The sequence below is a fragment of the Manis pentadactyla genome, chromosome 18, assembly GCF_030020395.1.
Source record: "Manis pentadactyla isolate mManPen7 chromosome 18, mManPen7.hap1, whole genome shotgun sequence".
NCBI lineage: Eukaryota > Metazoa > Chordata > Mammalia > Pholidota > Manidae > Manis > Manis pentadactyla.
In genome coordinates, this window is record NC_080036.1 from 27,801,455 (window position 1) to 27,820,727 (window position 19,273).

Consider the following 19,273-nt stretch of genomic DNA (forward strand, 5'->3'; position numbering starts at 1 on the left):
TCACCTTTTTATTGTAACACAGCCTGGGCTGGGGACCTCTGAACCTCAGAGAAACAGCATGCAGGGCACTTATGCTGACACCTGTGCTCACCAGGGAGGGGCGTGCATGAGAGGGGCAGTACGGCCACTGATGTTATTTATTTCTCAACAGCGAGAACTTTCAAAGGCTTCCAAATCTGATGCTACATCTCGAATCCTCAATTCTACCAACATCCAGTCCTGAGAAGCCCTGATCAGCCAGCCAGCTAGCTCTGGCTTCCTGTGCCCCTGTGCCTAGACTGGACCTAATTATACAGGGGTGGCTTTAATTTTTTTTTCAGTTGAGGTGTGCTTGAAGCCCTGGACAGGTTCCATTACCATGCCTAGCTTGCAGAAGTGAATGAGTGTTACAGATGAAAGTCCGTCATAGGTTTAGGCATCCATAGAGGCTTAGTTTTATTTTGACTCAAATACATTAAAACTTTGTTAAGTGCAAATTTTAGCATATGGAACCTAATTTTTTTCTCTACCCCAGAATTCACTTGCTAAAAGCACGATCAAGAGCTTGTATTTCACCACTGTGTAGGAAAGCGATTGTGTCCGTCCTTGGGGTTGGGAAATGAGGTTATTTTGTCTTGTACACTTATAATGAGCAATTAATATCTTTTTTGTTTAGGGATGTCAGTTAATGTTCTAGCTGATAGCTTACTCTCACCTAAAGGCCTGTCCCCTCCACACAGGAAAGGCTTCCTCCTGATAAGGATGTCTGTGTGTCAGAAGTTGAGATGCCTGACCTACTGCCAAAGAGGTGACAGGCTGGGAGCTCCTTTGTTAAACTGTGCACAGCTCTGTTATATAGTGCAATGTCCTTTGTGTTTGTGTGTGGGTGGTGTGTGTGTGAACACATTTGTCTGAACTCCATTTCTTTACTTTCTGTGTCCAGTCTCCCCACTCATTTCCACCTTACCTGAGTTTATCTACCCTGGGACGTTGTCAGCCAAGGCGGGAGGCTGTTTGGATGTTTGGGCCATTTCTGTTGTGGAGATCTGGAACTTTGCACATGTCAGTACTGGGGAGTTGTTTCTGCTGTAGGGTCCACGATGAGGCTCCTTTACCTGTCCTGCCAGTCACTACTGCTCCCCCCAAAGCACTATTTATTCTGTTTGTCACACCAGTACTACTGTCAGCACATTAAATGGTTCTCAAACACTTACCAGAGTGGGCTTGGTCTGTGTCAGCCATGCAGTGCAGACATACTTAGACTCGTCCTGTTTTTAAAATATAAATATATTCTTAAAAATAAATAAAAATGTGTGTACTTACATTTCAGGAAGATATATTACGGTGTTTTCATTTTTTTCTCAAATCACTTTTTGGTTTGTTTGGTCTGTGGAAAACAGAAAAGACTGAAAAGGACATACAAGAAATTTTTAGTTGGGAGTGTGATTTTTATATTTTGTGCATTACTAAACTAAGAGTGTCCAATTCTGAGAAAAGCCTTATTTTTATTATAAAATGAACATTTAATTAAGTGTATACTCTTGATACATTTTGACCTAGTGTACACCTGTGAGACCATCACCACAATCCTCGAGTCACCGAGCACGTCCATCCGCCCCCAAAAGCTCCCTCCCACCCTGGTCTGAGTCTCCCCTCCCAGGCCCGCCCCCCCGCTGCTCTTTCTGCCGCTAGAGAAGAATTTGCATCTTCTAGAGTTTCATGTTAAGTGGAGTCATTCTTTTTTGGTTTGGCTCTTTTCCTATTTCTTTGAGATTCATCATCCGTTCTTTTTTTCCTGTTGAGTTCCTATTCCATCGTATGGATATAGCACAACTTACTTGTTAACGTCTGTTCCCATTTGGGTTGTTTGCAGTTTTTGGCTATTAGAAATAAAGCTGCTATGAACATTCATGAACAAGTCTTTGTATGGATATCTTTTTCTTTTGCGTAAATACCTAGGAGTGGAATGGCTGGATCATATGTATGGTAAGTCTATGTTTAACTTTTTAAGAAACTGCCAAACTGTTTTCCAAAGTAGTTGGGCTATTTTACATTGTCATCAGCAATACAAAGGTTCCAGTTTCCCTGTATCTCCAATATTTGGTATGGTCAGTCTCACAGTTTTAGCCATTTGAGTAGATGTGAAGTGGTACCTTGCTGTGGTTTTAATTTGCACTTCTCTAATGACTAGTGATGGTGAGCATCTTTTCACCTGCTTCTCTGGTGAAGTACTCACTATTTTTGCCCATTTTAAAAATTGGGTTTGTGTTCTTACAGTTGTCTTGAGAGCTCTTTATATACTCTGGATACAAGGGTATATACAATGGATCAGAGAGACTTTTTGCAAAGATTGTCCAATCTGTGGCTTCTTTCATTTTTAACAGTGTCTTTGCAGAGCAGAGGTTTAATATCGATGAAATCCATTTGCTCCTTGCTTGCTTGTGCTTTTGTTGTTCTAAGGAATCTTTATGTAACACAAGGAAGTTTTCTTCTAGAGGTTTATAAAGTTTTAGGTTTCACATTATGTCTGCGATCCATTTTGGCTGTGTGTATCCTCCTATATGGTTCCAGGTATGGCTCTAAGTTTATCTTTTTTGCTGTTGTCAGCACTGTTAGTGGAAAAGGTCTGTTTACTGCACTGCCTTTGCACTTTTATTAGAAGTGAGTTGTCTGTATGTTTCTGTTCCATTGATCCACTTATCCTAAAGCTTGTACTACACTGCCTCGGTTACTACAGATTTATACTAACTCTGGAAATCAGGTAGTGTTAGCTCTCCAACTTTTGAAATTGAAGTTATTTTGGCTGCTCTAGGTCCTTTGCATTTTCATATGAATTTTATAATCAACTTGTCAATTTTTACCAAAGAAACTGCTAGAGTTTTTATTGGGATTGCATTGAATCTAGAGGTCAATTTGGGGAGAGCAGACATTGACACCCTGCAAGTCTCCCCATTTAGGTTTTCTTTTATCTGTCCCAGCAGTATTTTGTACCCATCATGTGTACAGATATTTCACATCTTTGTGAGATTTATCCCTGAGTATTTCATATTTCTTGATGCTCTTGTAAGTGGTATTTTTAAATGATAATTTCTGATTATTACCTGCTTATAGAAATGCTGTTGATTTTTGTATATTGCTCTTGTATCTTGTAGCCTTGCTAAACTCTTTTAAAAGAAAAATGAAAACCACAGATTGGCTCTGTTGGACCTCTTCAGCACTTAGCCAGGTTGTCAACAAGCCTGTCTTAGCCTTCCTCTTGCCTGTGCGGAGCCTGAGGCAAGGCAGGAGCGAAAGCTTGGTGTTTCCTCGGGTTCTGAGTATATAGCCAGCCTGGGCAGGTGCCATGCTTTCTCAATTCCCCAAAACACTGTAGGAGCTTTTCAAATGCCTTTCCGCCATGTTTATCCTTCCCCAACTTCTTTCTTCACAGGCTTTCTGTACTTCTGCTGTTTGTCCCAACCACTGTCCCTTGCCCAGGCTGCCAGAGTCAGTACTTGAGCCTTTAAGTACTTTCAGCAAAACGCCACCCAGCCCTGGGAAGACTGAGTCTGGCAAAACAAAGGCCAGCTTTTGTGTTGGTCCTTCAAGGAAGCTGCCAGAATTGGGTGAGACCCAAAACACAGTTCTTGGAGAAGGACTATATTCCCCCTCTGGTACTAGCAACCTGTGCCAGAAATGTGTGCCCTCGTCCTCATACCCCCACAGCACCGGTCTGCAGTGTGGGGAATGGTAGGTGGGCAACTTAAAACACCATAGCAGTTGGCAAAGCAGTGGCTGCTTTCCTGTCAGGGCTTCCCCTGGCGGTTGTTTTTTTTAACTAGATTTCTAGAGTTCTGTAAAAGTTGATTCCAAGATTTTTGCAAGGTCAATAGTTGCATATATGGAGAGAGAGCCCTGGAGTTCCTTACACTGTTTCCAGTGAAGTCCCTATTTTTAATGTTTATGTAACTAAAAACAGCTTCAAAATACACAAGACTGGTGGAATCGAAAGGAGAAATAGACAGATATACAATTAGAGCTGGAGACTTCGCTACTTCTCTCTCAGTGAGCCATAGAACAACTAGGCAAAAAAAAGGGAAATGAATTTCACCATTAATCAGCTGGGCCCAACTGCAGAACATACTCCCCAGCAATGGCAGAAGACCTGTTCTTTCCAAGTGCACATGGAATAGTCACCCAGCCAGACCACACCCTGGGTCATGAAACAAAATGAACAATTGTTTAAAAAATTGAAGTGATCAAAATGTTCTCTGACCATAATGGAATTAAACCATAACAACATGAAAACTCTCAGGAAATACCTACTTGGAAAATAGACAACATACTTCTAAATAAATCAAAGAGGACATCTCAAGAGAAATAAGATTTTTAACTGAACAAAAATGAAAATACAATAATATCAAAATCTGAGATGAAGTTAAAGCATTTGTCAGAGGAAAGTTCACAGTATTAAATGCTTACCTTAAAAAAAGCATCTTGTGCTGATCAGGACAGATTGCTCAGAAGTTTTAAGCAGTAGATAAGACTGGTCTTGCATTGTCAGTTTCTCATGTTTGTAAATTATACCTTTTCTTTCAGAAAGGTGTTCTTTGTTTTTAGCACTTTGCTTAGGCAGTCATCAAATGAAATTAATACTACGAGGCAACAACTTTTATACACCATCTAGGAAGGCTCTGTGCCTGGAGGGCAAGAATAGAACAGAACTGGGTTCTAGCTCTTTTTTTTTAAATTAATCTTTATTGAAGTAACATTGATACACAACTTGTATTGGTTTTAAATATATAACAGTGGTTGAACAGTTACCTATATTATTAAATCCTCACCTCCTCTAGTATGGTTACTATCTGTCAACATAGATGTTACAGAATCACTGAGTATATTCTCCATGCTGTACTACCATCCCCGTGATCAGCTTATACTATGGTTGAGAATTTTTGTGCCCCTTTATGCCCCTCACCCACTCACCCCAACCCCTCCCTCCTGGTAACCACCAGTCCCTTCTGTGTCTATGAGGAGTCTACTGCTGTTTTGTTCCTTCTGTTTTACTTTGTTTCTATATTCCACACACAAGTGAAAATCACATGGTATTTGTCTTTCTCTGCCTTGCTAGCACAAATTCATGTGTAGCATCAAGCCCAGAACTGGTCTGGGGAAATTATTTCTGCAGGCTCTGGAATAAACACTTACACAGCCTGCCCCAGGATTTGGCTGATTTACAGCATATGCACATGTCCTGCAGGAACACCCAAACTAGGCAGTTCCAGGAAAGTTTAATGAAGGAGCTGTGTGCAAAGGTGTGTACAGGATGCAGAGAAACATAGGGACAATAGGGGTGCTGTTGTTGCACTTGGACACTTGGGTTTGAAGGATCTAAGGATAGGGTGGCTCAGGGTCACCTGATGGAGGCTAAGCTAGGACCTCTGGTCAAGGGACACAGAGGTGGTGACTCTATAGGCAGGAAGCCAGGAAAATAAAAATCTCCACATCATTCTCCTCTGATCTGCTGATGCTCCTCTGGCTGAACCCAACCAGAAGCCAGATGACAAGAGGGTTGCTGATATAACCCATACTAGGGACATGTTGTCCATATAGGTCAGCCTCCCAGAGCAGAAAGCCAGGAGAACAGTGGACCTAGAAAGGCTAATGGAAGTCACCCAGCACATCCAACCCCCTTTTCCTCCCAGCAGCTTTCTCTCCACTCATTTCCTGTCAGGAAGATTGTGGGGTGTGGAGGATGCAGACGGGGGAGGTATGAGGAGTTTAATGGGTGTGGGTATAGAACTTCAGTATGGAATGAAAAAAATGTCCTGGAGATGGATGGTGGTGACAGTTGCCCAACAATGTGAGTGTACTTAATACCACTGAACTATACACAAAAGTGGTTAAAATGGTTGATTTTATGTTAAGTATATTTTACCACAACAAATGAAAAAAAGTATCTTGATCTGATCCCAAAGTTAGGGAAAATTCCTTAAATCACATAAATATACACACACACACAAATTAACCATTAAGGGAAATACTGATAAACTTGCCTACATTTCTTAATGTTTGTCAAAATAAGTTATTTGTTAAGCATTAACCTGACCCAGAGTAAGCACCACATAAATATTAAATATAAATCTATTAACACAAAAAGACACCATAAAGAGACTGAAAAGACCTACAGCATAGCAGAAGACATTTTGAACACGTAACTCCTAAAGGACTTGTATCTAACATACATAAAGATAAATCAAGAGAAATACAGAAAGTGCTGAAAGGACAGAAAAACACTTTATTGTACACTCCAAATGTCCAATAAACAAATGAAAAGGTACTCAAATCCATTACTATTTGGAAAAATGCATATTAAGACCACTATACACCTACCTCACGTTTGAGCCACAGTACATTCTACTGCTGGTGGGACTACATAGTTATCTAGTAAAGTTAAAGTTATCAACCCACCAATTCTACTCTGAATGTCCTGCTGATGAACTCATGCACATGTGTACAGGGCAGCTTTTAAGCAGCCTTGTGTGTAATGGCCAAAAATCAGGAACAATAAAAATGACCATCAGAGAGGATTACGGGGAGATGGCAGGGTAGGAAGCACCATAATCTGTCTTTCCACCTACACATCATTTGCACTGACGGAGATTGATGAAATTACTTAGGAATTCTGGAGTCCGCAGAAGTCTTGCGACTTCCAGGGGAAGGCCTGGATGGCAAATTGTGATCAGTTTTAGGCAATTTCAGCTCTGCACAGTAGCAGCTGTTCCCCCACCCCCCTCACAGCCAGGTGACAGGCAGCTGCATCCATGTTCCCAAAGCAGCTTGCACAGAGTTCGCAGGAGCCAAGGTAAGCATAAAAGAACCTGCCTGCCAAATTCCAGGGGCCTGTGCTGATTGCTGCTTCTGGGCACAGAGCTGAAAAGAGGCTGGCAGCTACTGGTGTACCTCCCCCCTCTTGTTGCAGGCCTCCACCCCTCCAGCTCACATGACTTCCAGGAGATATAAAGGGCCAGGAGCCTTTTGTTCCCACTTTATTTTTCACTTTTCATCTTTTAGGAACCAAACATTAAAGAATAGGACATTCAAAAACATCTGCATATATGGGAAGAATTAGAAGGTGACTGTGTATGCCCAAGGCAAGGCTCAGAAAAGATGTAAGACAACCTTATGTTTGTGAATATATGTGTGTATGTATATATACATGTATATATGTATATACATAATGTTTTATATAAATTTATGCCTCAGGCTGATCCTGGTACACAGCCTACAGCAATAAAAAAATAACAAAAACAAAACCAGCAAGCCCTGGGGAAGAGGGATAATCTGATTTCCAGTTAACACATTACTAGATTCAAATGTCCAAGGTTCAACAAAACAATCACAAACCATTACAAAGAAACCTGAGACTATTCAAAGGAAGAAAATGTTTCAACAAAATCTTTGTCCCTGAAAAAGACTTAATGGCAGATATATTAGACAAAGACTTTAAAACAACAGTCCTATACGTGCTCAAATGAAATCAAAGTTTCATTAGAGGAATTCAAAGGCACATTGGACAGGCAGAAGAATCACCAAACTGAGATGGGACAATGGGAATTGTTGAAGCTGAGGGACAGAAAGAAAAAGAAGAGTGAAGAGGGCCTAGGAGACAAATGGGACACCATTGAAACCAACATATGTATTATGGTAATTCCAGAAAGAGAAGAGAGAGTATTTTGAAGAAACAATGGCTGAAAACTTGTCAGATTTGAAGACATGAATATATACATCCAAGAAGCTCAAAGAACCCCAAGTAAGATGAACTCAGACACAGAGACATATTACAACCAAACTTTCAAAAGAGACAAAGACAAACTTGAAAGCAGCAAGAAAGATGAATTCTCACATGCAACAGATCCTCAGCAAGATTAGATAAAGACTTCTAATCAGAAACTTTGGAGGCCAGGAGACAGTGGGCTGACATATTCAAAGAGCAAAAAGAAAAAAAAAAGTCAACCAAGAAGCCTGTATCCAGCAAACTGTCCTTCAAAAGTGAGAGAGAAATCATGATACTTCCAGATAAAAGCTGGGGGAATTTGTGACCATTAACCTGCCCTGCAAGAAATATTCAAGGGAGCTCTGCTCTTTATATTAAATGTAATCCCCATAGCAACCACAAAGAGCTGTAGAATTTACACAAAAGGGAATTAAGGAATTTAAACATTCCACTACAAAATTATCCACACAAAAGCAATGCAGGAAATGAGGGACAAAAAAGCACACGGCATATAGAAAACAGTGCAGTGATGGAATTCCCTCATCAGTAATTACTTTAAATGTAAGTGGATTAAACTCCAGTCAAAAGAGATGGATTGGCACAATGTTAAAAACACATGATTCAACTGTATGATGTCTACAAGAGACTCACTTGCAGTCCAAAGATACAAACAGGCTGAAAATGAAAGGATGGCAAAGATATCCCATGCAAATGGTAACCAAGTACATATACACAATGGAATATTATTCTGCCATAAAAAAGAAATTCTGCCATTTGCAACAACATGGATGGATCTAGAGGGTATTTATGCTCAGTGAAATAAGCCATGTGGAGAAAAACAAATACCATATGATTTCCCTTATTTGTGGGATTAAAAAATCAAAGCAAAACAGAATGAACAGAACGAAGAACAGCAGTAGACTCATAGACACTGAGAAGTGACTAGTGGTTACCATGGGGGAGAGGTTAGGGTGGGTAGTACGGAAGGGTGAGGGGGATAAAGGGGTACAAAAATTCTCAAGCATAATATAAGCTGGTCACGGAGATGGTGGTACAGCATGGAGAATGTAGCCAGTGATTCTGTAACATCTTCCTGTGTTGAGAGACAGTAACCACACTAGTGGGGATGAAGATTTAATAATATGGGTAACTGCTGGACGACTCTGCTGTTTATTTGAAACCAATATAAGATTGTTTATCAATGATACTTCAATAATATAAAAAATGTAACTAAAAGAGAGCAGGAGCTATACTAATATCAGACAAAATAGACTTTAAATCAAAAAAGATTACAAGAGTCAAAAAAGGATATGATATATTAATAAAAGGCTCAAAACACATTTCAGAGAGGGGTGGAAGATGGCGGCGTGAGTAGAGCAGCAGATATCTCCTCCCAAAACAACATATCTATGAAAATATAACAAAGACAACCCTTCCTAGAATAAAGACCAGAGGACACAGGACACCATCCAGACCACATCCACACCTGAGAGAACCCAGCGCCTCGCGAAGGGGGTGAGATACAAGCCCCGGCCCCGCGGGAGCCAAGCGCCCATCCCCCCAGCTCCCGGCGGGAGAAGAGCAGGCAGAGCGGGAGGGAGACGGAGCCCAGGGCTGCCGAGCACCCAGCCCCCGCCACCCGGGCCAGAGCGCAGACACAGTGCGTGCGCAGGGGGCCCTGGATACTAGGGAAACAGGGCAGCAAGACCAGTGAGCAGATGCCTGAGGCTGGCGCCGGAGAATAAAGAGAAACGAGCGGCCACTTTTTTTTTTTTTTTTTTTTTGTGGTCGTTGTTTTGTTTTGGCGGGTGCTTTTTGGAAGTCTTAAAGGGGCAGGGCGGGTCACTTATTCCAGAGGTAGGGAATCCGGGGATCTCTGGGCACCCTAACCCCTGGGCTGCAGGGAGCAGGGAGGCCCCTTACGGAGATAAATAGCCTCCCAGCAGCTCCTGCTCCAACGCGACTCCACCATTTTGGAGCAGCTGCCCGAGCCAGGCCACGCCCACAGCAACAGCGGAGATTAACTCCATAGCAGCCGGGCAGGAAGCAGAAACCCTGTCTGCGCGCAGCTGCGCAGCACAAGCCACTAGAGGCCGCTGTTCTCCCAGGAGAGGAGGGCCACAAACCAACAAGAAAGGAAGTCCTTCCAGCCGTCACTCGTCCCAGTTCTGCAGACTATTCCTATCACCATGAAAAGGCAAAGCTACAGGCAGACAAAGATCACAGAGACAACACCAGAGAAGGAGACAGACCTAACCAGTCTCCCTGAAAAACAATTCAAAATAAGAATCATAAACATGCTGACAGAGATGCAGAGAAATACGCAAGAGAAATGGGATGAAGTCCGGAGGGAGATCACAGATGCCAGAAAGGAGATCACAGAAATGAAACAAACTCTGGAAGGGTTTATAAGCAGAATGGATAGGATGCAAGAGGCCATTGATGGAATTGAAATCAGAGAACAGGAACGCATAGAAGCTGACATAGAGAGAGACAAAAGGATCTCCAGGAATGAAACAATATTAAGAGAACTGTGTGACCAATCTAAAAGGAGCAATATCCGTATTATAGGGGTCCCAGAAGAAGAAGAGAGAGAAAAAGGGATAGAAAGTGTCTTTGAAGAAATAATTGCTGAAAACTTCCCCAAACTGGGGGAGGAAATAATCGAACAGACCACGGAAATACACAGAACCCCCAACAGAAAGGATCCAAGGAGGACAACACCAAGACACATAATAATTAAAATGGCAAAAATCAAGGACAAAGAAAGAGTTTTAAAGGCAGCTAGAGAGAAAACGGTCACCTATAAAGGGAAACCCATCAGGAAACATCACACTTCTCGACAGAAACCCTACAGGCCAGAAGAGAATGGCATGATATATTTAATACAATGAAACAGAAGGGCCTTGAACCAAGGATACTGTATCCAGCACGACTATCATTCAAATATGACGGTGGGATTAAACAATTCCCAGACAAACAAAAGCTGAGGGAATTTGCTTTCCACAAACCACCTCTACAGAACATCTTACAGGGACTGCTCTAGATGGGAGCACTCCTAGAAAGAGCACAGCACAAAACACCCAACATACGAAGAATCAAGGAGGAGGAATAAGAAGGGAGAGAAGAAAAGAATCTCCAGACAGAGTATATAACACCTCAATAAGTGAGCTAAGTTAGGCAGTAAGATACTAAAGAGGCTAACCTTGAACCTTTGGTAACCACGAATTTAAAGCCTGCAATGGCAATAAGTACATATCTTTCAATAGTCACCCTAAATGTTAATGGGCTGAATGCACCAATCAAAAGACATAGAGTAACAGAATGGATAAAAAAGCAAGACCCATCTATATGCTGCTTACAAGAAACTCACCTCAAACCCAAAGACATGTACAGACTAAAAGTCAAGGGATGGAAAAACATATTTCAGGCAAACAACAGAGAGAAGAAAGGGGTTGCAGTACTAATATCAGACAAAATAGACTTCAAAACAAAGAAAGTAACAAGAGATAAAGAACGACACTACATAATGATAAAGGGCTCAGTCCAACAAGAGGATATAACCATTCTAAATATATATGCACCCAACACAGGAGCACCAGCATATGTGAAACAAATACTAACAGAACTAAAGGGGGAAATAGACTGCAATGCATTCATTCTAGGAGACTTCAACACACCACTCACCCCAAAGGATAGATCCACCGGGCAGAAAATAAGTAAGAACACGGAAGCACTGAACAACACAGTAGAGCACATGGACCTAATAGACATCTATAGAACTCTACATCCAAAAGCAACAGGATATACATTCTTCTCAAGTGCACATGGAATATTCTCCAGAATAGACCACATACTAGGCCACAAAAAGAGCCTCAGAAAATTTCAAAAGATTGAAATCCTACCAACCAACTTTTCAGACCACAAAGGCATAAAACTAGAAATAAACTGTACAAAGAAAGCAAAGAGGCTCACAAACACATGGAGGCTTAACAACACGCTCCTAAATGATCAATGGATCAATGACCAAATCAAAATGGAGATCCAGCAATATATGGAAACAAATAACAACAACACTAAGCCCCAACTTCTGTGGGACGCAGCAAAAGCAGTCTTAAGAGGAAAGTATATAGCAATCCAAGCATATTTAAAAAAGGAAGAACAATCCCAAATGAATGATCTAATGTCACAATTATCGAAATTGGAAAAAGAAGAACAAATGAGGCCTAAGGTCAGCAGAAGGAGGGACATAATAAAGATCAGAGAAGGAATAAATAAAATTGAGAAGAATAAAACAATAGCAAAAATCAATGAAACCAAGAGCTGGTTCTTCGAGAAAATAAACAAAATAGATAAGCCTCTAGCCAGACTTATTAAGAAGAAAAGAGAGTCAACACAAATCAACAGAATCAGAAACGAGAAAGGAAAAATCACAACGGACCCCACAGAAATACAAAGAATTATTAGAGAATACTATGAAAACCTATATGCTAACAAGCTGGGAAACCTAGGAGAAATGGACAACTTCCTAGAAAAATAAAACCTTCCACGAATGACCCAGAAAGAAACAGAAAATCTAAACAGACCAATTACCAGCAATGAAATTGAAGCGGTAATCAAAAAACTACCAAAGAACAAAACCCCCGGGCCAGATGGATTTACCTCGGAATTTTATCAGACATACAGGGAAGACATAATACCCATTCTCCTTAGAGTTTTCCAAAAAATAGAGGAGGAGGGGATACTCCCAAACTCATTCTATGAAGCTAACATCACCCTAATACCAAAACCAGGCAAAGACCCCACCAAAAAAGAAAACTACAGACCAATATCCCTGATGAATGTAGATGCAAAAATACTCAACAAAATATTAGCAAACCGAATTCAAAAATACAGCAAAAGGATCATACACCATGACCAAGTGGGATTCATCCCAGAGATGCAAGGATGGTACAACATTCGAAAGTCCATCAACATCATCCACCACATCAACAAAAAGAAAGACAAAAACCACATGATCATCTCCATAGATGCTGAAAAAGCATTTGACAAAGTTCAACATCCATTCATGTTAAAAACTCTCAGCAAAATGGGAATAGAGGGCAAGTACCTCAACATAATAAAGGCCATCTATGATAAACCCACAGCCAACATTATATTGAACAGCGAGAAGCTGAAAGCATTTCCTCTGAGATCGGGAACTAGACAGGGATGCCCACTCTCCCCACTGTTATTTAACATAGTACTGGAGGTCCTAGCCACGGCAATCAGACAAAATAAAGAAATACAAGGAATCCAGATTGGTAAAGAAGAAATTAAACTGTCACTATTTGCAGATGACATGATACTGTTCATAAAAAACCCTAAAGACTCCACCCCAAAACTACTAGAACTGATATCGGAATACAGCAAAGTTGCAGGATACAAAATCAACACACAGAAATCTGTGGCTTTCCTATACACTAACAATGAACCAACAGAAAGAGAAATCAGGAAAACAACTCCATTCACAAGTGCATCAAAAAAAATAAAATACCTAGGAATAAACCTAACCAAGGAAGTGAAAGACTTATACTCTGAAAACTACAAGTCACTCTTAAGAGAAATTAAAGGGGACACTAACAGATGGAAACTCATCCCATGCTCGTGGCTAGGAAGAATTAATATCGTCAAAATGGCCATCCTGCCCAAAGCAATATACAGATTTGATGCAATCCCTATGAAACTACCAGCAACATTCTTCAATGAACTGGAACAAATAATTCAAAAATTCATATGGAAACACCAAAGACCCCGAATAGCCAAAGCAATCCTGAGAAAGAAGAATAAAGTAGGGGGTATCTCACTCCCCAACTTCAAGCTCTACTATAAAGCCATAGTAATGAAGACAATTTGGTACTGGCACAAGAGCAGAGCCACAGACCAATGGAACAGACTAGAGAATCCAGACATTAACCCAGACATATATGGTCAATTAATATTTGATAAAGGAGCCATGGACATACAATGGCGAAATGACAGTCTCTTCAACAGGTGGTGCTGGCAAAACTGGACAGCTACATGTAGGAGAATGAAACTGGACCATTGTCTAACCCCATATACAAAAGTAAACTCAAAATGGATCAAAGACCTGAATGTAAGCCATGAAACCATTAAACTCTTGGAAGAAAACATAGGCGAAAACCTCTTAGACATAAACATGAGTGACCTCTTCTTGAACATATCTCCCCGGGCAAGGAAAACAACAGCAAAAATGAATAAGTGGGACTATATTAAGCTGAAAAGCTTCTGTACAGCAAAAGACACCATCAATAGAACAAGAAGGATCCCTACAGTATGGGAGAATATATTTGTAAATGACAGATCAGATAAAGGCTTGACGTCCAGAATATATAAAGAGCTCACACGCCTCAACAAACAAAAAACAAATAACCCAATTAAAAAATGGGCAGAGGAACTGAACAGACAGTTCTCCAAAAAAGAAATACAGATGGCCAACAGACACATGAAAGGATGCTCCACATCGCTAATTATCAGAGAAATGCAAATTAAAACTACAATGAGGTATCACCTCACACCAGTAAGGATTGGTGCCATCCAAAAGACAAACAACAACAAATGTTGGTGAGGCTGTGGAGAAAGGGGAACCCTCCTACACTGCTGGTGGGAATGTAAGTTAGTTCAACCATTGTGGAAAGCAGTATGGAGGTACATCAAAATGCTCAAAACAGACCTACCATTTGACCCAGGAATTGCACTCCTAGGAATTTACCCTAAGAATGCAGCAATCAAGTATGAGAAAGATCAGTGCACCCCTATGTTTATCACAGCACTATTTACAATAGCCAAGAATTGGAAGCAACCTAAATGTCCATCGATAGATGAATGGATAAAGAAGATGTGGTACATATACACAATGGAATACTACTCAGCCATAAGAAAAGGGCAAATCCTACCATTTGCAGCAACATGGATGGAGCTGGAGGGTATTATGCTCAGTGAAACAAGCCAAGCGGAGAAAGAGAAATACCAAATGATTTCACTTATCTGTGGAATATAAGAACAAAGGAAAAACTGAAGGAACAAAACAGCAGCAGAATCACAGAACTCAAGAATGGAGTAACAGGTACCAAAGGGAAAGGGACTGGGGAGGATGGGTGGGTAGGGAGGGATAAGGGGGGGAGAAGTAGGGGGGTATTAAGATTAGCATGCATGGGGGGGTGGGAGAAAGGGGAGGGCTGTACAACACAGAGAAGGCAAGTAGGGATTCTACAACATTTTGCTATGCTGATGGACAGTGACTGTAAAGGGGTTTATAGGGGGGATCTGGTGTAGGGGAGAGCCTAGTAAACATAATATTCGTCATGTAAGTGTAGATTAGTGATACAAAAAAAAAAAAAAGGGCAGTTCCTGTGTGGTGACCTCCAATGAGTTCTACACAAGGGTATAAAGGGCATATAAAAGTGTAGGCAAAGGGTCTGTTTGTGTTTATACAGAGGATCAAAGCCTAATTGGGCTACCCCGAAAATGAACTAAGATACGATATGAAAGAGAACTTCCAACATCAGCACCCTCTGGAAGAATCATGCCAAAAGATGATCATCAAAAAACCCCAACAAAGATCCACGCACTGCTACAGCTGTAGATGCACTCATCCCTCCAGCTCCTGGACTTGCCATGGGAATGAGGAAGGAGATATCTAAGCTGGCCTGTGCATACAGTAAAACAACAAATTTGACTGGATCTATACTGTTGGAACTCAACCAAGAATTAGGAGAAGTGCAAATTGTAGCGCTCCAAAATCTTACAACTACAGACTATTTACTGTTAAAAGAACATATGGGATGTGAACAGTCCCCAGGAATGGGTTGTTTTAATTTGTCTGATTTCTCTCAGACTGTTCAAGTTCAGTTGGACAATATCCACCATATCATAGATAAGTTTTCACAAATGCCTAAGGTGCCTAACTGGTTTTCTTGGTTTCACTGGAGATGGCTGGTAATTACAGGTATGCTTTGGTTATGTAACTATACTCTTATTATGTTAATGTGTGAGCGCAATTTAAATAGTAGCTTAAAACCTATACATGCTGAAGTTACTCTACAAGAAGATATGTCAAAGAAATAATCAATCTTCCCAGGTTTTCTGCTGCCTGCTACTTCTATAGCTTTTCTTCTTCCTTTCTAATTATAACCCTTAAATAGAATTCGTGCCTCATATCAAATTTACCGAGTATCATAATTCTTCCAAGTGGTAAAGATACCTCAAGACAAATGCTGGGCATAGAAGCCACAGGGCATAAATATGCAAAGAAGTAAAAAGCTAACCATTTCAATCAATAAGGCTTCTCTCTCACTTACCAACTTAACATTTCCCTGTATGGCCCCGGAAGATGACTGGTTAGCCAGAGACGGGTAAGATTCCTCAAGGGAGGAACAACCTAATACAGGCACAGTTGCAGGGGGGCCATCAGTGAGAAATTGGGGATCAACAGAGGTGAGGCTTAGTACCTCACCCCCCCTGTTCTGAGAGAAATCTTCTGCATCCGTGGATGTTTTATTGCCCTTGTCTAGCTTGGATTAACACATAGTCTACAGGCACACACCTGATCATCTACATTTGCTCTCTTACAACACTAAACTATGTTTTCTACCTTTATCTTGTATCTACCTACCACTTCAGCATTTTATTAAAAATAATAAAGAGAGAAATGTGGTATCCACATATAAATCAAGTATAAAAATCAAATGAGTATTCATATTTGAACTGTTTATAGTTCATAATGCATGAGCAAAACTGAAGGTTTCTGTGATGGCTGCCCTTGTACTGTTCACCATGTAAGAACTTATTCACTATGTAAGAATTTGTTCTCCATGTAAGAACTTGTTTGTTATGCCTCAGAAGATTGGAGACTGACGAAAATTAGGCTTGGGGTGGATTAATGATTGTGTATTGAGCATTGACTCCCCTATACAGAATTTTATTGTTGTTAACAACCATTTGATCAATAAATATGAGACATGCCCTCACACACACACACACAAAAAAGTATACACTTCCAATGGTAAAATAATAAGTAACCGGGATGTAATGAAGATAGTCAAGATATTGTAACAGCTTGGTAGCTTGGTATGGTGATAGCTGGTACCTAGAATTGTCTTGTATATAAATGTTGAATCACTATGTTGTACACCTGAAACTAATGTAATGTAATACTGTGTGTCAACTACCCTTCAATGAAAATATAATTATCTACAAAAAAACAAAACAAAACAAAAAGGCTCAAAACAGTAAGAAGATAACAATTATAATGATTTCCACACCTAATGACAGAACATCAATATATGAAGCAAAAACTGACAGAATTAAAGGAAGAAATAGAGAGTTCTACAATAATAGTTGCAAACTTCAATAACCACTTACTTCAATACCCAATCAGTGGGTAATAATGGATAGAACCAGACAGAAGGTAAGGAAGGAAATAGAGGACTTCCCACAATCAACCACCTTGATCTAAAAGACAAACAGCACACTCCACCCAAAACACCGCATAATGTTCTTCTCAAGTGCTCATGGGACATTTTCCAGGATAGACCATATATTAGGCCACAAATTAAGATTCGATAGATTTAAAAAGACAGACATACTACAAAGAATTTTTTCTGACATGATAAAGTTAGAAATCAATTTAAAAAACCACTTGAAATAATGTGGAAGTATTTTTGAACAACCAGTAGGTCAAAGGAGAAATTAGAAAATACTTAGAAAGGAATGAAAATTAAAACACAACATGCCAAAACTTACGGGATGCTGTAGAAGGAGTGCCTAGGGGGGAATTTCTAGCTATGGATGCTCACATTAAACAACAAGAGAGATCTGAAGATCAACAGCCTTTCAACTAAAAGATCAGAAAAAGAATAAACCAAATCCAAAGCTAGCAAAAGGAAGGAAATAATAAAGATTAAAGCAGAGATAAATGAAATTGAGAATAGAAAAACAATAGAGAAAAATCAGTGAAACAAACCAAAAGTTGGTTCTTTGAAAAGACCAATAAAATTGACGAACTTTTAGCCAGAAGGACTAAGGAAAAAAGAAGACATATTACTAAAATCAGAAACGAAAGCAAGGATATTACCACTGATCTACGGAAAAGGATTATAGGAGAGTGCTATGAACAACTGCATGCCAACAGACTGGACAGCCTAGATGTGATGGAAATTTCCTAGAAACACAAAACCTACGAAGTCTAACTCATGAAACATCATCTGAATAGACGTGTAACTAGTAAGGAGATCAAGTCAGTAATCAAAAACCTCCCAACAAAGAAAAGCTTTGCAGGTGAATTCTACCAAACATTTAAAGAAGAACTAACACCAGTACCTCTCAAACTTTTCCAAAAAATTTAAGAGGGAACACTTCCAACTCATTCTATGAAACCAGCATAACTGACACCCAAGCCAGAGACACTACACAAAAATTGGAGAACATCCCTTTTGAACATCAGTGCAAAAATCCTCAGCAGAATACCAGCAAATAGAATTCAGCATCATTTAAAAAGGATCACATACCATGACCACACGAGATATTCCTGGAACGCAAGGATGACCAATGTAATATGCCAAAGCAACTAAATGCAGGGGGAAAGTGTCATACAATCATGTCAATGCAGAAGAAGCATTTGATAAAATTCAACACCCTTTCATGACAAAAACACACAAAATAGAAAAAGAAGGAAACTACCTCCACATAATAAAAACTATGTATGAAAAACCAAAAGCAAACATAATACTCACTGGTGAGAGACTAAAAGCCTCTCCTCTAAGATCAGGAACAAGTAAGGATGCATGCCTTCACCACTTCTCCTTAGCTAGTGCTGGAGGGTCTAGTCTGAGCTATTAGGCAATAAAAGAAAGAAAAAAAAACATCCAAATTGGAAACAGAAGTAAAATTATCTCTGTAGATGATATGATCTTTATGTAGAAAATCCTAGAGACTCCATTAAAAAAGCTGTGAGAATAAATGAATTCAGCAAAATTGCAGGATACAAAGTCAATACACAAAAGTCACCTGCATTTCTACATACACACAACAGTTTGGAAAGGAAATTACAAAACCAATTCCACTTACAATAGCTTAAAGAGTAATAAAATATTTAGGAATTAACCAAGGCGGTATAAAGACATGTACAATGAAAACTACAAAATACTGCTGAAAGAAATTAAAGAAGACATAGTAAAAACATTCCATCTTCATGGATTTGAAGGTTTAATATCATTAAAATGCCAATACTACCCGAAATGATGTACAGATTCAATGCAGTCCTTAATAAAAATCTCAATGACTTTTTTGCAAAATAGAAAAATCCATCCTAAAATTCATAAGAAATCTCAAGGGACCTCAAATAGCCAAAACAATCTTGTAAAAGAACAAAACTGGAGGACTCACACTTCCTGATTTCAAAACCTACTACAAAGCTCCTAAAACTCAACAATAAAAAAATAACAGTTCAAAAATAGGCAAAGGACTAGAAGAGACATT

The 19,273-nt window shown here is 39.9% G+C and overlaps 2 protein-coding genes across 10 annotated transcripts in view; one reads left to right on the forward strand and one right to left on the reverse strand.

Annotated features, from left to right (window-relative positions):
- Positions 1-1,192, forward strand: part of PRC1 (protein regulator of cytokinesis 1) — a 34,571-nt gene extending 33,379 nt beyond the window's left edge. For all 6 annotated transcript variants that reach the window (XM_036931929.2, XM_036931934.2, XM_036931930.2 and 3 more), the window contains one exon: positions 152-1,192. In XM_036931929.2, coding sequence (XP_036787824.1) covers positions 152-223 — 72 coding nt within the window. In that variant the 3' untranslated portion in view covers positions 224-1,192. The remainder of the gene's footprint in view (positions 1-151) is intronic.
- Positions 1-19,273, reverse strand: part of RCCD1 (RCC1 domain containing 1) — a 45,351-nt gene that overhangs the window by 19,920 nt on the left and 6,158 nt on the right. For 2 of the 4 annotated variants that reach the window (XM_057494868.1, XM_057494869.1), the window contains 4 exons: positions 18,529-18,627; positions 4,441-4,658; positions 4,070-4,171; positions 1,303-1,366 (listed from right to left, as the gene is read on the reverse strand). Coding sequence is in view for 2 of the 4 variants with exons in the window: in XM_057494871.1 (XP_057350854.1) it covers positions 1,341-1,366 (26 nt within the window). In the remaining 2 variants the exon portion in view is untranslated. The remainder of the gene's footprint in view (positions 1-1,302; positions 1,367-4,069; positions 4,172-4,440; positions 4,659-18,528; positions 18,628-19,273) is intronic. The other 2 variants (XM_057494871.1, XM_057494870.1) reach the window with 1 other exon arrangement.